Source organism: Ornithorhynchus anatinus, chromosome 12 (genome assembly GCF_004115215.2).
Source record: "Ornithorhynchus anatinus isolate Pmale09 chromosome 12, mOrnAna1.pri.v4, whole genome shotgun sequence".
NCBI lineage: Eukaryota > Metazoa > Chordata > Mammalia > Monotremata > Ornithorhynchidae > Ornithorhynchus > Ornithorhynchus anatinus.
The window spans coordinates 24273916-24301763 of NC_041739.1; the positions used below are offsets into that span (position 1 = coordinate 24273916).

General features: G+C 41.1%; 1 protein-coding gene across 5 annotated transcripts in view; it reads left to right on the forward strand.

The window, feature by feature from the left end:
* TTC29 (tetratricopeptide repeat domain 29) overlaps positions 1 to 27848 on the forward strand; it is a 222281-nt gene that overhangs the window by 166183 nt on the left and 28250 nt on the right. For 3 of the 5 annotated variants that reach the window (XM_029076334.2, XM_029076333.2, XM_029076332.2), the window contains one exon: positions 3734 to 3965. In XM_029076334.2, coding sequence (XP_028932167.1) covers positions 3734 to 3965 — 232 coding nt within the window. Of the gene's footprint in view, positions 1 to 3733; positions 3966 to 4919; positions 5022 to 27848 lie in introns of those variants that run through there. The other 2 variants (XR_003763178.2, XM_029076335.2) reach the window with 2 other exon arrangements.

The window sequence follows — 27848 nt, forward strand, 5'->3', positions numbered from 1 at the left end:
GTTGGTGCTGGAGTCACTGGGCTAGTTCATGGGCATCTGACAAACTAAGAATGTGGCAGGCAGAACCATGTGTGAGAGCTTTATTATTAGCTTTCTGCAGGACATCTTTAGACAGTAAGCTCAAGATGGGCAGGGAACATATCTACCAACTCTGTGAAACTGTACTCTCCCAAGTGCTTAGTATATAGCTCTGCACACAGTAATAATAATAATAACGTTGGTATTTGTTAAGCGCTTACTATGTGCAGAGCACCGTTCTAAGCGCTGGGGCGGATACAGGGTAATCAGGTTGTCCCACATGAGGCTCACAGTCTTAATCCCCATTTTACAGATGAGGGAACTGAGGCACAGAGAAGTTAAGTGACTTTGTCCACGGTCACACAGCTGACAAGTGGCAGAGCTGGAAATCGAACCCATGACCTCTGACTCCCAAGCCCGTGCTCTTTCCACTGAGCCACGCTGCTTTGATTGATCTTCCTTCAGACCAGTGTTGGTTGTCCTTCACTTTCAGTTGCACATTTAAGTGAGAATTGATCATTTAGCATCCCCAATCATCCATCTCAGTAACTTCTAAAAGTACCAGTCAATATTTCACTGAATCCTGTTGCTTGTAGGATTAAACGTCGGCGATAGGTAGGGTGCTTCCATGTAAATTTCTTGCTACTTGGGCCAAAATTTTAAAGACCAAATATTGAATGGTCACTACCTACTGAGCGTTGAACTGGGCTGGTGAATAATAATAATAATAAAAATAATTGTGATATTTGTTAAGCGCTTACTATGTTCCAGTCACTGTTCTAAGCACTGGGGTGGATATAAGCAAATTGGGTTGGACACAGTCCCTTTCCCACATGGTGCTCACAGTCTTAATCCCCATTTTCCAGGTGGGGTAACCGAGGCACAGAGATGTGAATTGCCTTGGCGAAGGTCACGAGGCAGATAAGTGGCAGAGCTTGTTTTTGTCTTGGCCTTTGGATTTATTAGCATTCTTCATGTGTAGTCAGATAAAGGATATAAAACTGGCTTGTCTTTGTCATCCCCAAAATGCAGTACCAAGGTAGATTTACATCTACCGCACTCCTCCCATTTTCTTAAGTGAGATATCCGGCCTATGTAAACAGAAATGAAAGACCAGTGAAGATGGACACAGGCGGAGAAGCGTCTTCCCTTTTGACTCTTGGGCTAGAGCTAATCTGCCCAAATGTGCAGTGCTGGAATGGCAGGGGGGAGTCAGCACACAGAAGGAAGTAAGCCATAGTAGCCTAGAACAGGTCACCAGAAAAAGAATAAGTAGCAGGGGCCTCATTCACTTTTGAATTATGAGAAACAGCATGGCCTAGTGGATAGAGCATGGGCTTGGGAGCCAGAAGGACCTGAGTTCTAATCCCAGCTCTGCCACTTGTCCGCTGTGTGACTTTGGGCGAGTCACTTAACCTCTCCATGCCTCAGTTCCTTCATCTGTAAAATGGGGATTAAGACTGTGAACCCCACGTGGGACAACCTGATAACCTTGTATCTACCCCAGCGCTTAGAACAGTGCTTGGCACATAGCAAGCGCTTAACAAATACCATCATCATTATTATTATTATTATTATTCACAGTAGCCTGGGGGCCAGGGGGCCTCCCATCACTGATATGTGTACAAAGGAGCAGACTAGGCCATAATACAGCTCCAAACCCCCATCCAAGGCCACGATAGAGGACCAAACCACAATTGTACCAGGCAGTGAGTGGACCGCCAGCTGTGCGGTTGCTTCCTCAGAGAGGCAACGGGGCTCCCCTGAATGCCCGCCCCTTCTTCTGCTCTTCTATTGACTTTCTGCACCTGAAATTCACCCCTCCCATCCCTCTGCTTCAGTCTCCGGTCCCGCTGCTCCCTCCGGTCCCTTCTCCCGGAAGCCGGCTGCACAGCTCCAACGCAACTGACCTCAGACTTTGCTGCCACTGCAAACCTACATTCCCAGGACACCTCCCTCCACCCCTCCCTCGGCCACAGAGTTAAATGGCCAGGACGGCTCGGAGGGACAGTAGGCGGAGGCAGAGATCCCTACTCCCTCAAGCCTCGTATTCCAACAAAGGTACAGCTAGCTTGGGATTTGTTGATTGATTAGGAAAGATAGGTAGAGGCTACTATCCAGTCAAATTCAATGAAGCAGAGATTTCATTTGCCTTGAGTTAGAAACTTTGAATTTGATAAGGAGCGCTTTCCAACTTTCCAACGGGAACCCCCTAAGCCTACTGGGAGTGTGCAGGGTGCCTCTGTGTGTCTGTTTGTGTGTGTGTGTTCTTGTGTTTTGGTGTAGGTGGTAGGAAGCAAGGAGATGGGGGAAGGACTTTAAGTGCTTTGGCCTCATCCCCCATTCCGCTCCAAGTTGATTTTTACTCTCATCCTTGAGTGAGTAGCCATGCGAACAGGGATTTTGACTTGTGATGGAGTCTCCAAATGAAAACAACAGATGGACCACGGCCTGAGACTTGACGACCGGCAACAAATATAAAGGAATTGGTTATAGTGCTGGTGATTGTGCATAGCCACTCGACCTGTCTTATCCATGATGATCACATCCCCATTAGAGCCCCGAGTGCAACCGGTGTAGCACGGAGGGAAGAGCACCTGGTGGATCTGGGGATTTTTTTTTATATGTACGACCCACTTATGGTCGACATGATTTCAACCTCGGAGCCGACGTACAGTGCCACGGCGAGAAAGGCAGTTGCTTGAGAGCTACCGCAACAGCACTGACCAGCTGTTTTTCACGATTCTGGCTAGATCTTTCCACCTTGCCTGCGGTGTGACTTTGGGCAAGTTACTTCATTTCTCTGGGCCTCAGTCCCCTCATCTGTAAAATGGGGATTGAGTGCGTGAGCCCCACGTGGAACAGGGACTGTGTCCAACCCGATTTGCTTGCATCAACCTCAGCGCGTAGTACAGTGCCTGGCGTCTAGTAAGCACTTAAGAAATACTAAAATTATTCATTATTATTATTAACTCGAGATGGTTACAGATGGTCAGTCGGAAAGCTTTACCACTGATGGCATATAATAATGTTGGTATTTGTTAAGCGCTTACTATGTGCAGAGCACTGTTCTAAGCGCTGGGGTAGACACAGGGGAATCAGGTTGTCCCACGTGGGGCTCACAGTCTTCATCCCCATTTTACAGATGAGGGAACTGAGGCACAGAGAAGTTAAGTGACTTGCCCACAGTCACCCAGCTGACGAGTGGCAGAGTCGGGATTTGAACTCATGACCTCTGACTCCAAAGCCCAGGCTCTTTCCACTGAGCCACGCTGCTTCTCCATGTCTTCAGCCCAAAGACATATCCTCAGCCCGAAGAACTGGGACTAGGACTCGGGTCTCCCGACTCACAGAGCGGTGCTCTTTCCACTGCTTTTGCTTTGTAGGGCAGCTACCAGCACATTCCACTGACAAGCGAATTATTCCATCATCCTAGAAATAGCAGAGCCAAGCCTCCATTTTAGACCAGGAGAGGGAGACAGGAAGAAGGCTAATCTCTACTCTGCTAATCTCGATTCTGTGTTTCAAACATCCTCCGGCACCAAAGTGGTGTGGGACAATAGATATTGCGTTTTTAAAATGTGATTTCTTCTGAAGGCGGGCTTGCACAGGAAGCTTTGGTCTCATGGAGCTGAACGATCAGGGGCCCGCACCACAAGGGAGAATGCCAAACCATTACGAAGAAAGGTTTTAAATCTTTCCCTTTTATTCTTAGGGGTTCTATGACAAAGCCTGCGAATATTTCAGGAAGGCTTTTGATACAGCAAAGAGCTTGGGAAACTCACCTCTGGTGGATGAAACAAAAGTTAATTTTGGCATCGCAAAAGCTCATCAGATGATGGCAACATTTAACCGTTACATAGAGCCTGAAGATCATACCAGCCTTCAGTACCTACTGAAATGGAAGGAGAACAGAAGTGACCTGCCTGCTGACCCTGTTACAGATGGTAAGACATTGGCTATGAAACGTATTAGGGCCATATCGTCTAATGGTTAAGTCATTTTTCTTGTATAGTTTTATTACATTATTTGCTGAGTTTAATCTTATTTGGATAACCCTTGTACTCCACGAGGGTTGGATTCCCTTTTGGTGGGATATTAATTGATTTAAAGGGTCTAAAGGAAACACAGAAAAATGGATCATAATGATCACTATGACCTGTTTAAAATGCTAAGTGCAACATTCCCAGGGTATTTTTGCAAATTATCACAGCCACCCACCAATAGTGATGCTTCACTTCAATCGTAAGGGCAGCTTTTCAAGCCTCCTCAATATCTAGCCTCTTCTTCCAAGAAGAGACATTTCAGGAATGTCTCAAAAAAAGGAAGTCATTTTTCCAATCATTTTCATTTAGCACAAATGACCATGTAAATTTCGAGACCAAAGGGTTCCTTTCATTTTGTTTTTAATAACAGCCTCATTTTTCCAAAGTGGCTTTAGTCAGGTGAGAGAATCATGTGCTAATGCAGATAAAGGACTCACTTGCTCTAGGATGAGGAGAAACAAATAAATCAAAAAATACCATATATTTGCCATCATGTCCGCAGTGACCAGTGTTAGGTATGCAGGAAGGCACACTCCCCCTTTGAAACTTCTATGGTAACATTCCTGCTGCAAGCCGAAGGGCTCAGTATAACTTTGTCATCTTGGAGACAGAAGCTATTACGCATTCCAGATAGAAGCATAGTAAGAGGAATAGGACAGACCTCAAATCCTACAAAAACCAATAGATTACATTGTGTGTATGCATCATCGATAGCGTCGTCATCAATGACATCAATAACATTTGCAAGCTACTCTATTAATATATGTCCATTTTAGTACGAATATGTTAGTTGAGCATTTTTAAGACAATAATTTACATGAACTATCAATTCAAATACAGTCAACTCTGAATTAGGTGCCGAATATCCTGGCTGTTGTTGAAGCAGAACTTTGGTGGTTTTTTTTCTTCTCCCTCCCTTTGCTACCCACCTTCTGGACGGTCCGGTATTCTTGAGAAGTAAGTAGCACGGCATAGTAGATAAAGCACGGGACTGGGAGCCAGAAGGTCATGGATTCTAATCCCGGCCCTGCCACTTGTCTGCTGTGTGACCTTGGGCAAGTTACTTCACTTCTCTGTGCCTCAGTTACGTCATCTGTAAAACAGGGAATGAGACCGTGAGCCCCATGTGAGACAGGACTGTGTCCAACCTGATTTGCCTGTATCTACCCCAGCACTTGGAATAGTGCCTGGAACATAGTAAGCACTTAACAAAAACCATAATAATTATTATTTAACATGGCTACATAGGGCAGCAGATGAAATTCAAATCTCCACTTGGTTATTTGTTATCAATTACGATGAAAGTTGTTGAGGAGAAGCAGTGTGGTCTAGAGCATGGGCCTGGGAATCAGGAGGACCTAGATTCTAATCCTGGCTCCACCACTTGTCTGCTGTGTGACCTTGATCAAGTCACTTAACTTCTCTGTGCCTCAGTTACCTTATCTGTAAAATGGAGATTGACTGTTAGCCCCATGTGGGACTTGGACTGTCCAACATGACTAGCTTGTATCTACGCCAGTGCTTAATAAAGTGTCTGGCACATATTAAGATTTCAACAAATAACAAAAAAGGAGAATGTGGTCAACATTTAAGCTACAAAAAGGAATGAGAATTATGTTGCAATGCTAATTTTCTCATACCCCTAAAATCCAAAAGATAGGAACAGATATTTTTCTGTGCTCCATTGTTGAGTCTACCAGATGCATAAATATGCACAAAGATAAGGTTAAGGACCGATGATCTTTTGACTCCATTTGTCTGTTTCAGTGTAATTATACAGTAGGGGGACTCCTCAACCTCCCTTGGTAAACTTATGTTTACCATCCTGAGAGAAGTTTTTTAATGTGAAAAACCTCATATTTTAGTGCTTCAATTTCAGCCTGTTTCCTCTTATTCAGCATTGAGGATATGAAAAGCAACTTGTCAGCATCCTCATAAAAAACACTTTTTGAAGAATTATTTAGTTACCTCTTAACTTTCTTTTCTCTAGGCTGCAACCCAATTCCTTAAACTTTCCCTTCAGAAAAGATGAAAAGATTTATGTTCAAACTGTTTTTTTGATTATCTTTCCTCTACCACATAGAAAAGAGAAAGCTAGTAAAACAACTCCAGTGAACAATAATTAGTTGTGTGCTAATAAAATCAATAAAATATACATCTAAATATGCTACTGAACGATCTGAGTGTCTTCGGAAATCTCCACGTTTTCTTTCTGTACGAATACATGTCTAAAAGCTTTCAATGGAGAGCTCCCCGTGTATTTGGAAAAAGGCAGATCAAAGTTTTGAAAAATGCATTATAAATGCTGTTCAGTTATCCCCCACCTCTGAGACTTCCATCCTCCAAACAAATCATTACCTCACTGAGAAGGCAATATTCTACTAAGCAACAGAACATAATCCCAAAAGGGAAGAAATCAGAGAGAGCACTTAAGTCTCTAGATAAAATAGACCAATGATTTGCCACTAATCATCTATCATCTTTATATCTTTTACAGGGTTCATAGCAAACACTGAGCCTTGCCTTTTATCCCAAGCAACTTTCGGAATTCTAAAATATCCTGTTCTTCCTTGAAAAAATACTACCTTTTTTATGTTTAGAAATAGAAGGACATTCATTAGACTGTAAGCCCATCAATGGGCAGGGACTGTCTCTATCTGTTGCTGATTTGTACATTCCAGACGCTTAGTAAGTGCTCTGCACATAGTAAGTGCTCAATAAATACTACTGAATGAATATTTGACCAGGCCAGTAAAGAAGCACATATTGAAAGCAGCAAAATCTATGAGTTCTGCAGACATAAAGGTCTTCGATCAAGTCCCGCTCTAGGCTTCCCTAGAATATAGTTATTTTCTTTCATTGGAACTACTTTGCCTACAACCAGGGCCAAATAAACTTCTTTTGGAAGTTTTCTTTTGGAAACTGCAGATAGGCTGCAATAGTAACACTCAGGGAAGTCAGAGCTCTCTTCATTGATGTTAATAGGGATGTTAACCTAGAAATGTAGTTATGTCCATTTAAATTCTTACTGTTAATCAAAGGTATTTATTGACCGCTTACTGTGTACTAAGCACTTGGGAAAGGACAGTACGTTGGAGTTGGTAGACACAATCCTTGCCCACAAGGAACTCAGAGTCTACTTTGTTGCTAGTCTTCATACCAATAACATGCCTTTAATGGCCTTCCTCATTGTTGAGAAATGAAATCACACTTTGGAATTCCAGATGTTTAGTGAAAACAAGTCCGGAAATCCTGAATGTACACCATGGTTGAAAATGCTGAGTATTTGGGTAGTTGTGACATCATTATTTCCCATAGAAGTGATCAGACAGATAAGGATTTTCTAGTAACATAATTCAGGTTTTTTATACTTTTATAGAGAATAGTAGTACCTAGGAGTTTATCTTTCAGAAAGTATTTCCATTATTTGCCAAGGCAGTTGTTGCTACTGCGCTAAAGACTATAAAGATGTACTAGTTTCAATCCCCACAGTCCATTGCTTACTTTTGTTATTTGGAAATCCCGGCCTTTTGAAGAATGGAATAAGTAAACTTCACTTAAGGCCCTCAGTCCTTTGGAATCCTTCCATCCTCCCCTTATTCCCTGATAGAAGTAGAGAGAAGCCCACACTGCCACTACCAAGCACCTCTCCTCACCATGCATCTCTCAAATACATACAGCATCTGCTATACTCTAGCCATCACCAGAAACTCCCACCCATTCCCACCTTACCCTTCCCAACCTTACACTGGCACTTTGGACTCCACGCAGAGTCCTCCACTGACTAAATACTAAAAAGATATCTGGGTAATAAATGCCTCAATTCTCCTTGTTATTTAGATCAAGTCCATAGCTGTAAAGTGTTTTTTCTGCCTCTGAAAAATATGAACAAAAAGCATTTCATAGGATGAAATGGAGGAACTATACTTAAACACTTGCATTTTTCAAAAAAAAAAAATCCTCTCCCACAACAAATATTCAATAACTTCATTTAAAATTTAATTTTCAAAGTATCTTAGAAGACCAAGCATGAGGAATACTTCTTTCCACACTGTGTCTATAAAGATGGTCCTTTGTTACAATACATTCTCTTGTTTCAGTGCTTGTTTTTAAAATCTATTTCTCAGAATCCTAATTTTGCTTCACAAAAGATTCACTGCTATGCCCATGTTTCTTGATACAGTGCTTTGTTATGACTTTTAAATATTCGTTCAACATTCTCTGCTTGTAATTGCCTGTTTTGGCTTACTATAGAGTAACTGTTTGGGTGGCTTACTATAGAGTAACTGTTTGGGTTTCCTATTGTCTATTTTCATCATTTGTCTCACGAAAATTATGAGAGTGAGAGTTGCCTTAAGGATGATGGATTTACTGCATTCTGAAGGTCTCATTATTGGTGATCTTATCTTGCTAGTTGATGGAGAGTATGACGCCCATGATCTTTCTGGTGAAACTGCTGAAGACGCTCGATGTGCCTCTGGGTTGTCAAAATCTCAGAGACTCATCATTAGCACCATCATGAACACTATTTATTGATCGCCTCCTTTAGCCACTGCTACTTCTTTGTAGACCTATAATGTGAGACTAATACAAATTCCCACTCTGCTTTCGGGTTTCCCTGCTCCCACCTCTATTCCTGCCCCTCTTCCTGTCAGTGTCCTTGTCAGTGCTGCTGTTCCCCTCGAAGTCCCTCCCTAAAAGTCAGCCGAATGCCTCTTTTTTTCCTCCATCAGTACTAGTGGACCAGATTCTCAGGCATCAGCCCTCCTGCCCCTCCAGCTGACCCTCGTAGTAGCCTCAAGCATGGCACAGAGACTAGGCTACATAGGACTGCACGTACAATACACCCTTGCCTTATTTCGATGGCAAGGAGTTAGAGTACGTTCAACTCTGACTCAGCAAGCTATTCCATCAATCTATGAGAGCGGAGACTTTTTCTAGCTGTCCAGCTCAGGTTCTAGGCAGATCGTCTAGCATCAAATGTATATCTTGCACAGGAATGAATATAAAGCTGAATATTTTCAGACTAAAATTCCTCTCCTCTAGATTAAAAACTTAAAATTCAGTTCCAAAATATTTTTTAAGAATGGTATACTTTAGTGCTACTATGCATGACCTGTGGAAAACAGATTTACATGTAGCCTGTTAAAATGTCTTTTACTGGCATTCTCAGTTTGAAAATTCTCCTGCCCACACTGGCCAGGGTCTTACCCCTGCTAAATGGAGTCATAGAAGCAGAACAGAAGTACTTAAATTTGAAATAGAGGGAGATCCTTTTTTTAATCCCTCTGTGATTGAAACTTCTGAAGCATTTTAATAAGGAAATCACATTACATCTAGCATGAGTTTAATTTTCTTTCCCCATCTCATTCTATTCTATTCCTCAATCAAAACCTTGCACAAATAGGTGTTCTTGCACCATCCCCTCAAGGTTAACTGCCTTGGCCTTAGTTGGACCACTAGGAAATACTAAATTTTACTTTTTGGATAGCAGTATCTTATAGCTCTAGGGGATTCTTTTCAATGACTTTTAACTTCTGTACAGTCAAAATATGAAAGGGACTGGTTAATTTTTAGTTTTGAATGGGACAAATCGTATCAACCAAATTGAAACTAAATCATAGAGCAATGCTTGGCACATAGTAGGCGCTTAACAAATACCATCATTATTATTATTATTTCTTGTACCAGGAGAGAATGTTCTTGAACAGTTATTAAGGAAAGTTTTGATTCTGTGCCTGTAGAGGTTGTCATGTCTTATTTTATTTAAATTCCAAGGTTACTAGATAGGAACATAGTTTTTCTCAGTTCCTTGAGATACGTTAGACCTCAGAAATGTTAACATACTAATTCCAATTGAGGGTTACCAATTAGAGGGAAGGGGGAATAGGAAGAGAATCAGCAAAAGAGATTGAGAAGAAGCATTCAGAGAGATAGGAGGAATCAGGAAAGGACAGTGTCAGCGAAGGCAGGGTTAGATCACGTTTCCAGGAGAAGGGGGTGGTCGACAGTGTCGAAGGCAGTGAGAGATTGAAGAGGAGTAGGATGAAGTAGAGGCTATTAGATATGCCAAGATAGAAATCAGAAATAGAGACCTTAGAGATGGCCATTTCTGTGGAGTGAAGGAGGTGGAAGCAAGATTTTAGGCGGTTGAGGAGAGAACTGGAGAAGTGGAGGCAGTGAGTGTAGACAACTCGGTCAAGGTCTTAAAAGTCGGATCACCTTTGTTTCAGATAAAAGTGATGGGTTTATGGTTTACCTTCCTTCACTTCTCTGGCCATCTTTGGCACTTATTTAAACAGCATTCTTTCTCACAGGGATTTGAAAAACCGACGAATGAGTAAGCACCCAAATATGTTGTGTAGGTGGAAGGGATGAACACCCGTTCCACTGTCACATTCTTAGTCTGTTTCCTGTTTCAGAATATAAAGAACATTGAACAGTGCACAGTGGCAAGAAAGAAGCTTTGTAGAATCAGTACTTAAAATACTCTCTGGTATTGGGGCTACTAACTGAAATTTGGGCCTCTGAGTAGCTGGTTATCTCTACTGATGATGATGATGATGATGATGATGATTGTATTTGTTAAGTGCATACTATATGCCAGGCACTGTACTAAACACTGGGATGGATATAAGCAAATCGAGTTGGACACAGACCTTGCCCCAAAGTGGACTCATATTTTTAATCCCCATTATTTTCAGATGAGATAACCGAGCATGGCTCAGTGGAAAGAGCACGGGCGTTGGAGTCAGAGGTCATGGGTTCGAATCCCGGCTCTGCCACTTGTGAGCTGTGTGCCTGTGGGCAAGTCACTTCACTTCTATGTGCCTAAATTCCCTCATCTGTAAAATGGGGACTAAGATTATGAGCTCCACGTGGGACAACCTGATTCCCCTGTGTCTACCCCAGTGCTTAGAACAGTGCTCTGCACATAGTAAGCACTTAAATACCAAAATTATTATTATTATTATTATTAAGTGAAGTGGCTTGCCCACGGGCACACAAACAGACAAGTGGCAGAGCCAGGATTAGAACCTTCTGACTCCTAGGACCATGCTCTATCCACTACACCATGCTGCTTCTCTATTGTCAGTCAACACACATATCCCCTGTCATCTGGGGCTTTACAATGCATATCATTTCAAAATTTCAAATGGTGTAAAAGGCTAATGCAATATATTCCTCAATAATTTGATTGGCAGGAAATGGAGAACACAACATTACAAGCAATGCTTTTTAATAATTCATAATTACTTACATGAATCTACTAAATTTAGGCCCACATTGAGATGACTAATTATGTTGAAAATTCAAATAGATGCTTAAATAGATGACCATGCCCCCAGGCCCTTCCAGTTGTTTCTGCTGTCTCATTTAAACATGCAAATGTTATTAAACAACTCCTGTTAAAATTTGTCAAGCCTGCGCAAGTGTAATTACACCTATAATTATGCATACAATCAGAATATTGTATATGTGGATTTTAGTAAATCCAGCCTTTATATAGTATTTCTAGTGAAATGTCAAGAAAAAATAATTAGTGACATGCGTGAGGTCAGAATAGGTGCACTATTTGACCAGTGTAATATTCCTTGATTTCTGCAAAAGGAATGCTAAGCACATTTGTATTCAAATACGAAAGAGACGTAAACCACTTGTAAATGAATCTTAAACTTCACGTATGATATTTCTGTGCTGTAGTTTTTTGCGACTAGAAGAAGTCTGAAATTGAAACTATCTACTATCTTGTTTCCTCCACTGAGCAGGTCTAAGCATCTTCTACCCAACTTGAATGCAGGGAGACTGCAAGGGAACTCTACTTGAGGGTGCAAGCCCTAGGAACTCATCCTCAGATCACACAGGTGATTGAAATCCTCTGGGCCAGAATACCTTAAGAATTTTAGAATGGATTTTTTGTCACAAAACAAATAATAGCTTTTTGTACTCTCATGAATTACATTCTGTTCCAATATGAGTGCTGCAAGACCCTGGTTAAAGCTCTTAACTGGTTCCATAAAGATGGTGTGGCCTGAAAGAGGATTAAATGAAATATAGTTTCCCCTAAGAAATAATGTAAGTGCAATAATGCATTCCCAAGATCCAAGTAATTGACAAAAACAATCTGTATATTAATGGTGCCCAAAATGCTATAAATATGGTGTCAAGATCAAACAGTAATTTAAATATGTAGCAATAATAGGAGATTTTGAATATTTATATGGATATATGTAACTAATATTTGAAATGTTACCTTTCACATCCTACACCTTTTTGTTGAGTAGAATGGAGATCCTTCATTATCTATGCTAAATAGACAGCTCATCAATGCTAAATTGAAATGGACTTTAATAACCCTATTCATGTCAATTGAAATATTTTATGGGCCGAGGAGGTGGAAGAAGCACATTTTTACGCCAAGATAAACTTGGCAACGCTATCTCAAAGTGATAAAAGGTTGTAAGAAATACTACCATTGCACCTTTGGAAAGAGCACAGGCCTGGGAGTCACAGGACCTGGGTTATAATCCTAGCTCTGCCAATTGCTTGCTGTGTGACCTTAGGCAAGTCACTTAATTTCTCTGTGCTTCAATGCTCGTGTTCTCCCTCTTACTTAGACTTTGAGTGCCATGTGGGACAGGGTCTGTGTCCAACCTAATTAAATTGTATCTGTCCCAGCGCATAGAACAATGTTTGGCACATAGTAAGTGCTTAACAAATGCCATAAAAAAGAGCAGTAAAATGGGGAGAGGAATGTAGTTCCTCAAAAGTCATTGAAAAATCAGAATCTCCTAGTCCTTGTTATTTTGATTCTGAATCTGGGGATTTAAATGCCCAAGCCTGGCTGCAAGATTAGAGGGGCTCAAGGGTGGAATAACATGGGGAAAGCGATAGAGGTATACGACTCCTTGAAACTCTTGGTCCCAGAAACCAGAGCAGAGGACTCTGAACATTTATTTGATGATAGCCAATTCTTAGAAAGAACTTCCTCCCTCCCATGTAACTTTTCCTAGTCTAGATGCACTCCTCCACTTGCTGTTGCCTAGGTACTGATTGGGGAAAGGATGTTACTGAGTTGTCTGCGCAGGCTCTTCCTCACCACATTAAGCCCTCATTTCCTCTTCTCCCACTCCCTTCTGCGTCATCCTTGCACTTAGATTTGCACTCTTTATCCCTCCCTCAGTCCCACAGGACCCAAAATTTATTTTAATGTCCATCTCCCCCTCTAGACTGTAACGTCATTGTGGGCAGGGAACATGTCTACCAACTCTGCTATATTATACTCTCTCCAGCACTTAGTACAATGCTTTGAATATGGTAAGTGCTCAATAAATACAATTGATTTTGACTGACTGATATGAACTATCAAAGGATATGTCCTGAATTTGTTGCATGTCAGATATAGAAGTGGAGGAAACAATATCAAGATCGTAACATGCATTTTTAGCCTGACCAAAGGACTTATAACCATCAGAAACCCAGAGCTCTGAACACCACCAAAGCAGTTTAGCTGCCCTAAGAATTCATCAAGGTTCTGAGATTATTCTGTGATGATATGGCTAAATGTAACCTTTTCCCCAGCACCAAAGGAGAAAGGAAGAATTTCCTATAGGTCCAGTCTTGTTCAGCTAATTCTAAGACATATTCAGGAATTTGAGAAATTAGGATGATTTCCTCAGGAAAACTCCTTCAACTAATCAGGCTACAAGTGTAATTTTTACTTGCCTATAGGACCCAGTCATGTCAGGGCTTTTTTTGGAACAGAATCTTACAAACTGCATGTAAATCTATGGAAAAAAAGTATCCACTAATATATCCACCCTTCCAAGATGTTATGGCTATATCTGAGGGTTCACCTCTATTTTATTCCACATTCCAGTATGTTCGTGCAGAAAAGCCATACCAATCACTCTCCAGATTATTTTTAAAATTGTAATAATAATTATAGTATTTGTTAAGTGCTTACTATGTTCAGGCACTGTACTAAGCGTTTGTACTTCCTGCTCTCAAAGAAGCTTCATTCCAAAGCAATATCTGGATTGCAGAATTATGGGCATTGTTTGGCCAGGAAACTTTTCTCAACCCACTTAATTCAGGTTGATTTCTGGGTGTTTTGAACAGAGGAAGTAAAGGGTGGTTTATCAGCTGGGCAGGGTTTCTGGCTTATGGAACAGTAGGAATGTAAACAGGGACTTTAAAAGAGGATTTGAAGACAAAGGAGATCAGGAAAAAGTTATCTTACCAGAACAGGAGGAGTTAGTGAGAGAATGTATGCCAACAGTTTAGTGGCATCAAAGACCATATGCAAAAAAATGCATAAGCAATACGGTTGTGAATAAGAAATTTCATCTTAAAACCCAGTTTGGGTTTAAAATGTTATAATTAAGCACCATGTACTCAGTCTTCAAACTCTTCAGAGCAAAGTGAGGGTATAATTTGTCAATAGTAGCAGAGAAGCAGCGTGGCCTAGTGGAAAAGGGCAAGGATGGGGAATCAGAGGACCTGGTTTCTAATCCCAGCTCTGCCATGTTTCTGCTATGTGGCCTTAGGCAAGTCACTTAATTTCTCTTTGCCTCAGTTCCCTCATCTGCATAATGAGGTTCAGTACCGTTCTCCGGCTTAAACTGTGAGTCCCATGTGGATCCTAATGATCTTGTACCTACCCCAGCGGTTAGTCCAGTGCTTGGCACAGAGTAAGCGCTTAACAAATGCCACTTAACTTCTCTATATCTCAGTTACCCCATCTGTAAAATGGGAATTAAATTCTACTCCCTCCTATTTAGACTGTGAACCCAGATGGGACAGGGACAGTCCCCAACCTGATTAAAATGTATCTACTAAAATGTACCTCAGAGCTTAAAACGGTGCTTGACACATAGTAAGCACTTATGTGCCATTATATAAAGAAAGTATATGTTGCCAGTATAAGATAAACATTTTGTCCACTCTGGAGCAGGGACTGCCTGCTTTTGAGGCAACAAGTTAACTATTCGTTCATTCATTCAATAGTATTTATTGAGCTCTTACTATGTGCAGAGCACTGTACTAAGCACTTGGAATGTACAATTAGGCAACAGATAGAGACAATCCCTGCCCAATGACAGGCTCACAGTCGAAACGAAATATTTAAGGACTTACTTTGTGCCAAGCACTGTTTTAAGCACTGAGGTAGATACAAGGTAGTCAGATTGTCCCACATGGGGCTTGCAGTCTTAGTCCCCATTTTCTAGATGAGGTCACTGAGACCCAGAGAAGTGAAGTGACTTGCCCAAGGTCACACAGCAGACAAGTGGCGGAGCCGGGATTAGAACCCACGACCTCTGACTCCCAAGCCGGGGCTCTTTCCACTGAGCCACGCTGTTTCTAGCTATATACACCTAGAAATATTTAAGGAGCTTATTCTATCCTAAAATTAAACTCAGTACACACACTCCAAAAAATGGCATTTTTTATCAGACTTGAGCACGTTTCCTGGTACTTTTGAACTCTACAATTGAAATCCTTGTCTAGGCCATCAAAAGAATGAGTTCCTATCACTAAAGCTACTAAAGCAAATAGTGCCTTACAAAGTCCTTCTACTTTCATGGGCAAAGATGGGGTTAAAGTGGACTGTATTTCAGGGAGTGTTCAGTTGACTGGCTGGGAGGAGAGAGTGAGCAGTCCTGCCTAATGACTTGTAGGTACTGAGTCCTCAGGTCTCTCAGGTGGTTTCAGTCGATCAGTTTCAGCAGAATGATGAAAAGGTTGAGATAAAATAAACTGACAGTTGCTACTCATGGCAGGCAGCAGGCTGTACCCCAGCAGCTGAGACCCCGGGAGCCCTCTTTCTTAAACAAAGGCTTTCACGGCAGTGAGGAATGAAGTCCAAAACACACACACACACAAATACACACAGATTGGCAGCTGGTGACCTGCAGGAGGAGGGAAACTGGGAAACACACAGCAATTCAGCAATTGTTGGCTAATTAGAAGTCATTCCCACCTACTTAATACCAACCCATTAAGCAGAGAACACTTTTCATCTTACTCTCTCTGCTACATATGACATTACACTCCAATCAATACCCTCCAGTTGGCTGCCTCAGTGCCCACAAATGAACACACTGCAGTTCAAGAATGCAGGAATTGAGTTGAGGCAGGGAAACTGCAGCTTTTGTAATTTCCAGATGTCTCTCAGAAGATACAAATGTAGTGTTTGTGAGGGTTGGATGTAAAAGTCAAAACTGTCAATTGACAGATATTGGAAACTCACCATCACTGCAAGAATGTAAGAGCAGTGAACTAATCTTAACCTGAATAGCAAACAGTAGCTCAAGTCAGCTTGTCCTATTTCAGTCAAGCATTCAGCTCAAAATGGCTTTTTTACACAGGAAATCCATAAGTAGCAGTTGAGTGTAACAGTGCCATTGTCCTTATGTGCTGTCTTTCTAATGAGGTTTATGGTGTATTTTTGGAAATTCTTCTGAATTCAAACTTCCATCACAGAAACATATCCTGAAAGTTTATTATGGTCTGGCCCCAAAAATCTATTGATAATGCATCCTCATCATCATAAAAGTATTAAGTGCCTTCATGTTCAAATTGTCAGTATGGCCTTACGATCCAGCCTTGATCCCAAAGCCAGAAATCACTCGCTATATTGGAGCCAGTGTGCAACATTTTAAGTGGCTTTAGAAGAGCTCCAACTGATGAATTCTGAAAAGAGCAGTAACTTCTATCCGTTGCCAAAAAGACAAGTGACTTCAAAAATAGGATTTGAGTGAGGATTATGGAAGAAGGAAAGGTTGATCATGAATTGTGTGGGCATGTGTGTGTGTGTGTGTGTGTGTGTATGTGTATTAAAGAGAGAGCTGTTCATATTTGAAAATAATATTACCGACTATGAGAATCTATCCATGGGAGCAGGCAGAGTTGAAAATGTTTGTCCGTGACCTTCAATCTTTTCCACACCATTGTGCCAAGACAGTTATCCTTTGCCAAGCAGATGTATTTGCCAATTTTAGCCTCTGTCTTCTAGTCTGTCTCTGTCTCCCATTATTATTAAAGCCTCTTCTCAAGGTGAGAACCCCAACCTTGACTGCCACTGATAGTTGCTCCTATTATCTCCTATTATCTTTGAGACTGTTTCACTATCTTCAAGGCTATTCTGTACTATCCCCTTTCAAATACCTAAGGGATGCAGAAATGAAGGTTCAATAGGAGAAATGAGAGCTTAGTCGGGGAAGGCCTCTTGGAGGAGGTGTGATTTTAGTAGGGCTTTGAAGGTGTGGAAGGTGATGGTCTGTCGAATATGCTGGGGGAGGGAGTTCCAGGCCAGAGGGAGGCCGTGGGCAAGAGGATGTCAGTGAGATAGATGAGATCAAGGTACAGTGTTAGAAGCATTAGAGGAGTGAAGTGTGTGGGTTAAGTTGTAATAGGAGATCAGCAAAGTAAAATAGGAGGAAGAGCTGGTTGAGTGCTTTAAAGCCGATGGTCACGAGTTTCCGTTTGATGTAAAGGTGAATGGGCAACTGTTGGAGGTTTCTGAGGAGTGGGGAGATGTAGACCAGACTTTTTTTTAGAAAAATGATCCAGGCAAAAGAGTGAAGAATGGACTGGGGTAAGGAGAGACAGGAGACAGGGTGGTCAGCAAGGAGGCCGATGCAGCAGGGAACGTGTCTGCTGACTCTGTCATATTGTACTTTCCCAAGCACTTAGTACTGTGCTCTGTCCACAGTAAGTGCTCAGTAAATACCACTGATGATGGCGAGGATATGTGCTTCGATCAGTGAAACAGCAGTTTGGATGGAGAAGATGGATGGATAAGTGAATAAATAATTGTGTACTTAGAGCAAGTGCGAAGGATGGATGTTGGGTTGACATAACCTAGAGTGGAAATTAATCAGGCAAAATTCCTCAAAGAGGTGGGATTCAGGAGGGCTTTAATGATAGGAAGATCTGTGATATGATGAGCTTGTTAGGGGAGGGAATTCCAGACATGGGAAGGGCAGGAGCAAAAGATCAGAAGTAGGAAAATAAACAATGAGATATGGTAAAAAGGTGTCCTTAGGAGAAGCAAAGTGTGAACTGGGAATCAGCATCATCAGCAGCAGTATTTATTGAGTTCCTACTGTGTGCAGAACATTATTCAGTGCTTGGGAGAGTATAGTACAAGAGATTTGGCAGACACATTCACTGACCACAGTGAGCTTATATAAAAGCAGAAAAGTCTTTTATATTTGAAGAAAACAATACTGATGTGAAATCCACCTAGGGATGTGAATGTGGCTGAAAGGTCAATGCAGAACCCAAAGCTCCAACCACACTGAGCACACAAAAAGGCTTAATGCTTGAAGTACCTAACGCTCTTATCTCTTTTGCCACCTTGTCCCTTGTTCTTTACAAAGTTTTTACTCAGAGACATTCCTTTCTTGATAGTAGTGCACATTGCTGGCCTATCTTTAGCAGTTGACTCCCAGTTTTTAGATAGGATGGGCTTCCCTGTCTTATATATCGGTTCTCTTCACCTACTACTTCCCTGCTCACATTTTCCACTCTCCCTAGGCTCACCTAACTTTGCCATGCTCTCCCGCCTTCAGTCCCTCACTTCATGCTGTTTGCCAACCCGGACACAAAAATCTGCCAGACTACAGCTCTCCCCATTTCCGAGCCCCCCTAAAATCGCAACTCCTCCAGAAAGTTGTTCCCAATTGATTCACAAGCCCCCAGTCAGGTCAATTCCTATCTTCATCAACTACATTTACTTAAATATTTAGGTTTTTTCTGCTATTTCATCCTGACATACTTGTACAACTTCCTTCCTATATCTGATATCGATCAAAAGTATTTATTACTTACTCTGTGCAGAGCACTGTACTGAACACTTGGGAGAGTACAATACAACAGAGTTGATAGACACAAGCCCCGCCCTCGATGAGCTTACAGTCTAGATTTGTAAAATCATTCACTGTCCATTTCTCCCATTGGACAGTAAATTCCCAGGGGACAGGGGATTTGTATGTTACTTCTGTCGTACTTTACAACTGCTTACTACAGTGGATTTATTCATTAGGCCCTAAATAATCACCATTGATAGATTGATTGGTTATATGAAAGAAATTGTCAAGAAAATTGCTTATTGTGATTTGAAGTATCATTTATAATAAATGTACAGCAATGAAAAATGTGCATTCACAATTTAGGAACATAAAGCCTCCTGGAATGACTTTGGTTCAAAATTCTAAGGGCATAAAAGAAAAATGTAGTTTCAAGAAGGGAAAGATCTGGTCAAGATAAGATGTGCTTGAAAGCAACCATTTTGCAACCAAAAGTTAGGCATAGTTAATAGGTTAATTTCTGTTTATTGAATAAGAGAGCCCAATGCTGATTGATATAGTAATTTCAATGTTTACTATGGCAAATATTTAGCTCATTATCAGTTTTAATAGCATTTTGCAGAACAAGCCTTTTCTTGACGTCCAGAAAATACTATTAAATTTCCTGCATAGATACATTGTTATGACATGCAATAACTACTTGAATATAAAGGGAATTAATAATTTAAAAGGTGTTAACAAATTAGGGCCATCATTAAAAATAGACTTTGAACCATTTTGTAGCAAAATCAGATTGAGGTAATGCTTTGCTCTTATGATAAAGAATTACTGCATTAATTCTGCAAAGTGAACTTATTGCTCCTATTCGTCTCCGAAACCCTGGAGCATTAAAAGACAGGAAGAATGAAATGATCACTGCATTTTTTTCCAAGCACAACAGCTCTAATATTTCCATCAGACTTTCACAGCTCAGCTCGCATGGTTGTGCTAAAGGGAAAAAAACCACACATACACAAACGTCATCTTTCCTTTGTTTCCTTTTGACTGGTTTTATGATATCAGGTCAGATTTTTTCTGACAGTTTATAAAAATAAAGAGAAAATTGAGTTTTTCTTGAACAGCATGCGTGTGGACTGTAAAGAACTATCTTATTTTCCATCTGCCTTTTCTGGTTTTTTCTCCTCTTTTCTTATAGAGTACTAGCTTCTTTGTTGTAATTATTGGCAATAAATTGAAAAAAAAAGTAGTTCTAGTTAACAACTTGTACTCTCCCCCCTAATTAATTACAAATTTGTTTAGCTCATTCACACAATTAGTTTTGGATACTGAACTTGGTTAAATGAATCTGAAAGAACTTGGGTATTACTATAACTGGAACTGCTTAGTAGTGATATTTACACTATTCTCTGGGTAAATTTGAACCATCAAAATACTGGTAGATGTAACAGATACCATAATCATTGGGGCGTTTTGAGAAGCAGCATGATGTAGTAGAAAGACCGTATGCCAGGGAATCAAAGGACCTGAGTTATAATCCCCGTTCCACTTACCTGTTCTATGACCTTGGGCATGTCACTTAACTTGCTTTGCCTCAGTTACCTCATCTGTAAAATGGGGATTATGACTGTGAGCCCCACATGGGACATGGACTGTGTCCAACCCGATTATCTTGCATCTATCCCAGTGCTCAGTACAGTGTCTGGCACATAGTGCTTAATGAATACCATAAAAAATTGTCTGCTCCATGCCAAGCACTACACTAAGCACTGGGACAATCAATCAATCATATTTATTGAGCCCTTATTGTGTGCAGAGCACTGTACTAAGCGCTTGGAAGAGGACAGTATAACAATATAACACAAGTTCTCTGCCCACAGTGAGCTTACAGTCTAGAGGGGAAGACAGACATTACTAAAAATAAATTACTCATATGTACGCCAGTGCTGTGGGGTTGAGGGAGGGGTGAATAAAGGAAGCAAATACAAATGCAAGGGTGATGTAAAAGGGAGTGAGAAAAGTGGAAATGAGGGCTTACTCAGGGAAAGTCTCTTGGAGAAGTTGTGCCTTCAATAAGGCTTTGAGGGTGGGGAGAGTCCATTGTCAGATATGAAGAGGGAGGGCATTCCAGGCCAGAGGCAGGATGTGACCGAGAGGTCGGCAGCAAGGTAGACGAAATCAAGGTACCGTGAGTAGGTTGGAATTAGAGGAGCAATGTGTGCGGGCTGGGTTGCAGTAGGAGAGCGGCAAGGTAAGGTAGGAGGTTGCAAGGTGACTGAGTGCTTTAAAGCCCAAGGAAAGGAGTTTCTGTTTGATGAAGAGGTGGATGGACAACCATCGGAGGTTCCTGAGGAGTGGGGAAACATGGACTGAGCGTGTTGTTGTTTTTTAAAGTGATCCAGGCAGCAGAGTGAAGTGTGGACTGGAGTGGGGAGAAACTAGAGGCAGGGAGATCAGCAAGGAGGCTGATAGAATAATCATGCAGCAGATACAATATAAGCCCACCGGACAGTCCCTGTCTCATGTGGGGCTCGCAGTCTAAATAGAAGGAAGTAGCTTCTCCCCATCGTCGCCACAAAGATGTTTCATGGAAAAACAGTAGGAAAACCAACAAAAATGCACACCTTATTAGTGGGGTTTGTTTTTGTTTCTGTTTCTCAAATTAGTGTATCAGGCTTTGATTACAAACTAACTACCCAAACAGATCATTCACTTGCCTCTCGGGAATTTTCAGCTCCTGGGAAAAGATTACCTTAAGTTTTCAAAAGGTCCAGCCCCTGGAATTGCATTCTTTAAGCGAATTTTAGACACATGAGGATGCCCAACGGTGAATTCTCTGGATCTACAAGACGACCACTTAAGAAGTGATCTTGCTTGCCAAAATCTCAATTAGCCTTTATGTCCTCACCTAACAGGGCCCTGAGAACTTGTATTAATTGTAAATCCTTTTGCATGTCAATCAATTTGGACATTTGATATTCACCCCATCCCCAACCCATAGCACTTAAGTACATATCTTTAAGTTATATGTTATAAATAACTTATATTAATATCTGTCTCCCCCTCTAGACTGTAAGTTCATTATGGGCAGGGAACGCTTCTGCTAATCCTGTTGTATTGTACAGAAGCACTTAGTACAGTGCTCTGCACATAGTAAGCACTCAAGAAATATGATTGATGATTATGTTAAAATGAGGTATTTTCATATAACAGTGCATTTTAAATAACAAGAAGCTTCAGTAATAAGGATGGGGCCACAAAAGTGAACTATGACCATTCTTTTCTCTAGTAATTTAGATAGACAACCTCCCCCCTAGTTATTTTTGGACTGTCACTTTCTGAACTCTTTAAAAAAAAATCTCAAATTTAGGTCCCACACTACAGAATACATTTTAGATGCAAAAGCATTTTGTGGATGTTGGGTAGTCTGGTTGAGTGATAAGGGAACCAGGGAAAAATTCATGGTTGCTCTATTTCTGAACTACTACAGATGTCTTAGACTGGAGAGAAGAAGGGAAATACAATGTCCACATTTTTGTCCTAATTAAGCATGCTGCACAAACCACTCAAAGTTTGCTCAACACAGACGTTTTCTTGGACCTGAACCTAGTCTTGACAGTTCACACTACGGAGGTGCTGCATATGTATCTGAGACTGCAGCTGGAGATCACCCAAAAATCCCTCCTCCCCTCATTTTAAAAGTTCTGTCTGAACTGCTGATTGCACCAGTAAAGGGTGGCAGGAATAATCAGTCAATAGCATTGAGGGTTTACTCTGTAGACTACTGTACAAAGCTCTTGGTAGACAAGCGTGGCCGAGTGGAAAGAACATGGGCCTGGCAATCAGAGGACATGAGTTCTAATTCTGGCTCTTCCATGTGTCTATTGTGTGATCTTGGGCAAGTCACTTAACTTCCCCATGCCTCAGTTACCTCAACTGTAAAATATGGGAAGTAAGACTATGAGCCCCATGTAGGACAGGGACTGTGTCCAATTTGATTACCTTGTATCTATTTTAGTATTTAGAACAGTGCTTGGCACATAGTAAGCACTTAACAAATACCTTATTTATTATTACTACAATAGAGTTAGTAGACATGATGCTTGGGGTAAAATAGGAGTAAAAATATGTACATGGGTGATCTGTAGGGGGTGGAGAGAGGGAGGTGGTTAACACTCAAATGTAACACTGAAGTGGCAGTGGGGTGGGAAATGGGTGGGAATATGAGAGATTAATCAGGAAAGCCTCCTGGGGGAAAATGCAAATAGAGAATGGCCTTCAAGACTGGAACAGCAGTGGTTTTCCAGGTGTGAACGGGGGAGGAAGTTTAAGGCAGAAGGGGAGACTTGAGCAAGATGCCAGGGCTGAGACAGTTGAAAACAAGGCACATCCAATAGGTGAGCTTGAAAGGAGTAAAACATGTGAGCTGGAGTGAAGTGGGAAAGGAGCAAGATAAGACGGGGGAGAGAAGTGATTGAATGCCTTAAAGCCAATGGTCAGGACTTTCTGCGTGATGTGCAGTAGAATAGGCCAATGGTGGAGGTTTTGGATGTGAAAAAATGAGTGCAAAATGATGCCTTAGAAAAATGATCCAGGTACAGTGAAATATGTACTGGAGAGGGGAAAAACAAGGCTGGTAGGTCAATTGGGAGGCTGTTAAAAAAGTTGGATCAGAATATGGCGTTATTGGACCAGCATGGTGGCAGTTCGGAGAGAGAAGAAGGGGTGGATCCTGGAGATGTTGTGGAAAAAAAAGACTGACCAGAAGTTAAGGATAATGTCAAGAAGTCAAGGGGAGGTGGTGGTAGTTTTGTCAACAGTGAAAGGAAAGTTAGTGGAAAAGAAGACTGGAGGGAAGATGTTAAATGTTGGACATAATGAGCTTGAGGTGCCCAGGACATTCATGTAGAGAGGTCCTGGAGGCACGAAGAGGTACTAGATTGAAGAAGGGCCAGATCTAGTGAGGTAGGTTTGGGAGGCATCCATGTAGAAATGGTAGTTGAAACTGTGAGAGAGGATGAGCTCCCTAAGGGAATGAGCTCAAATGAACAATAAAAGGGGACCCAAAACAGAGTCTTACTGGCAAAAACACCCACAATTAGAGAGGGGGAGACAGACGAGTCAGTGAAAGAGACCAAGAAGGGGCAGCCAGAGATAGGAGGGAGAATCAGAAAAAGACTGGATCAGAGACATGAAGGTTAAATAGTTTTTCCGCAATAGAGCGGTCAGCAGTGTCAAAGACAGCTGAAAGACCAAGGCATATTAGCACAGAGTAGAAGCCATTAGATTCGGTGAGAAGTCATCAGTGACCTTGAAGAGAGTAGTTTCGGTGGAGTGGATATCAAATTATAGGGGGTTGAGGAGAAAGTTGAAGAGGAAGTGGAGACAGCTGATATAAACAAGCCATTTGAACAGGAATGTTAGGTAGGAAAAGGGGAAATAGCTCAGTGGGAACAAGATAATTTTTTTGGAGAAGAAACATTGGTAGCCATCAATTGTGCGTGAAGGGAGAGGGAAGACTGTGAAGCTGATCCCGTCCAACTCACAATGCCTGTTTACTGGTTTTGATGTCTATCTCCCCTCTTCTAGACTTTAAGCCCATTGTTGGCAGAGATTGTGTCCTTTTATTACTGAACTGTACTTTCCACGAGCTTAGTACAGTATTCTGCACACAGTAAATGCTCCATAAATACGATTGAATGAATGAATGAATCTTTAATCTCCCTCTCTTATTTTGACCTTGAAAGACAAATGAGAACTTGACTAGCTGCCTAGCTATAAAACAGTGATGTTTCCCAGCTAACTTCCAAAATCCTTTCCAAACCCATAGTAAAAAAAAAAAAACTGTTCTCCTGTTTTAGACTAAAAGGTGTAAATGTTCCTATAGTCCTGAAAACGGGCATCTTTAAATAGCTTTGCAGGGTTACCTCCATTTTGCTGTGTGAAGTTCCAGATACCATATACTAGGCAAATGGTTTTCTAATACTATCCTCAGTGTTGAGTTCCAGTTGTTCCTCCCCTTAATTGACCCACTTCTGAGACTTATTTTGGTGGAAACTGAAATTTTTGAGGGTGAGTGCTCATCTTGGCCTACTTTTGTCATATCGATTAATTTCTTCATGGATTTTTATAGTAGCCTGAGTGCACCAAGGCACAGTAGAGAAACAAACCTGTATGTATTTCAGTCAGTTGAAAGCTTTCAGATTTTTAGGTCATTTTCAAGGAGACAGGCATTTTTACTGACAAGCTATATTTTCCAGAATGCTCAAAAAACCAACAGGAAACAGAGGTGCCTGTTTCTGTGGGAGAACATATATCATTTATAATACTGATGAGACTATCAAAGCTTAATTAAGAATTGAGGAACAGAAGATGAAGGTAGGAAGAAAGGAAACTGTACTGGCATATGCAGAAATCATGGCCAAGCTTGGGCGATGGGATAGACAGAGTGTGGAGCTGAGAAATCTGGGTCAGGTAGTGGGGCACAGGGCAGTGGGCTCACTAGAAAACTAGAGAACTAGTGGGCTCACTAGAAAAAATGTGAACCAGGAGAAACCTCTGACCACCACTGGAACCAAGAGAAGTGCAGACTAAAACCCAGACTAAGGAGGGGGACCTGGAGTAAAGTTGGAAGGACCACGGGGTTGGATATAGGCTAATGGTGGTAGTGGGAGAGAGAGGCTGGTGACAGCCAGGGGAATCCATATGGGAGCTATTACTAATTACTGTTATGTACGCATTTCCTCAGGTAGCTTTTCTTCTTTGTCCGATCTGTAATTTCTTTTAGTGCCTGTCTTCTCAACTAAATAGTAAGCTCCTTGATGGCAGTAGCTGTCTCCTAATTCTTTTATATTCTCCCAAGTGGTTGGTACATTACTGTGTACACAGACGATTGATTGGTTCCTTACTTTAAAATTCCAATCTCATGCCAGGCTTCTCTTCTTTCTTGTCATTGACTCATCTCAATTTAAAAGATAAATCCGGGTGAATGCTAAAATCTGCCACTTTACCTACCAGTCTCCCTGCTTAGTCTCCCACAGCCCTTCAGGAAGCAGTGTGGCCTAATGGATGAAGCACAGGCCTGGAGTCAGAAGGACCTGGGTTCTAATCCTGATGTGTGACCCTGGACAAGTCATTTCACTTCTCTATACCTCAGTTACCTCATCTGTAAAATGGGGATTAAGACTGTGAGCCCCATGGGGGACAGGAACTGTGTCCAACCCCATTTGCTCGTATCCACCCCAGTGCTTAGTACAGTGCCTGGTGCATAGTAAGCATTTAACAAATACCAAAATTATTACTATTGGTATTCTTAAAAGCTTGTGTACACAATGCATATATATATTAGTTTCCATTTAATGCTACTGAAGTTCCAACACTGTTTCCCATTTTATGCAAGTCACTATAAATTATGACAAGTCAAAATGTGGTGGCCAAGTGACAATATTGCATAGTTTGTGTGGTACCAACCAAATTTTTACCTGGTTGCCACAGAACTGGGTATTGCAATATCTGTGAACTTAAATGATTATCCCAATCTGAAAATATTTGTGTATTTCCTTTTCCAAATTCCTTATTAATAGTAAATTCTTCCTTGTGTTTTTAAGACCTAAATTCTGAAAGGCCAAAACTTTCTGCACATAAAAACTGTAAAGATGGAAGATTCAAATAGTGGACTATTTTTAGAATGTTTCTTGAAATGGGTCCAATCTTTTGATTGCCCTTTTAGGCCTTGCAGAATGATGATGGTTGGTTTAGCGACTTACAATAAATGTGATGGAGTTAAATTGAAGTGCATATATATAAAAGGGGATAAGTGATATTAGCCCGAAGGCCAAATTTAAAGTCAAAAATCTGTTCATGTGAAGTAAAATAATGTATCTAGTAAACTAGATCATGATGATCTTTGGAGAAAAAAATCTCTAGGCTCTGAGCCGCTTTTAGCAGACATTTAGAGGGGGGAAAAAAATCCCATGGTACCTCAGGAGATGATCGTCCTTTTATAACCAAATTTGTTCAGTGTATTTTTCTACTTCAATGCTATGTCTGCAAGTATTGCTTAACTCAAAAATCATAAGGCTTCAGGACCGACAGTCCCTTCTTTATTATACTGTGATCATCTGCAAATAAAATGTCAAGCACGAGTGATGTAATAGAAGCAAATGATATCTGTGTCTGAGTATAATGGAAAAAAAAATCTTCCCCAACTGAGGGCATGTTTCTAGTTCTTTCCTAAATTCCACTTGGTGAGGGAAGCGGTCCTAAATTAATTCCATTTGATGGGGGCAGGGATGTTTTTTGGTTTGAGGTTTTTTCTTTTTTAAAAAAAAAGCGTTTTTGATCACTAGTAAATTGTGATTATCCAGGGAGCTAAACTTCAGAAGGAACTTCAGATAGACTACTTCTTGGGGAATCTTAGAGTTTGGAGTTCTATGGATATGATACTGTCAGCACCCAGTAGGCCGGGAAGCTGCATTACTCTTGAGTAGCCCCTGGAGGCTAGCTTAGAGCAGCGATCTGGCTTTGGAGGAAGCTGTCAGCCCTCTGGGCTACAGCGATATGCTGTTTTTAATAAGAATATTGCAGAAGATATTAACTGTGACTTGGCATCTGTTTTCTTCCCCAAATCAGCCAAAGTAGAAAGGTGCACAAGCCTTCACACTAACAAATTGGACTAATTCACAATCTGTATAGAGTAATGGAAATTACCCAGAAGTTTACATCTAAGTAAGGAAGATGATTTGATTAAGTCATTTTAGCCAAAGATTGCTTGCCCTCTATGTTCTCAATTCCAACTCTGTTGCCCTATAATAAAAGGTAAAGTGAAAGATAAAATTCACCCCAGCCAGGGTGGTATCACCAGTGTCCTTTCCTTTGGCTTACCAATAACCAAATCTGGTACTTAGTGTGATTTTTTTTCTCCTGAATGAAGTTTAGAGCTTTCACTGCGTCAGACTGTAAATATTAATGT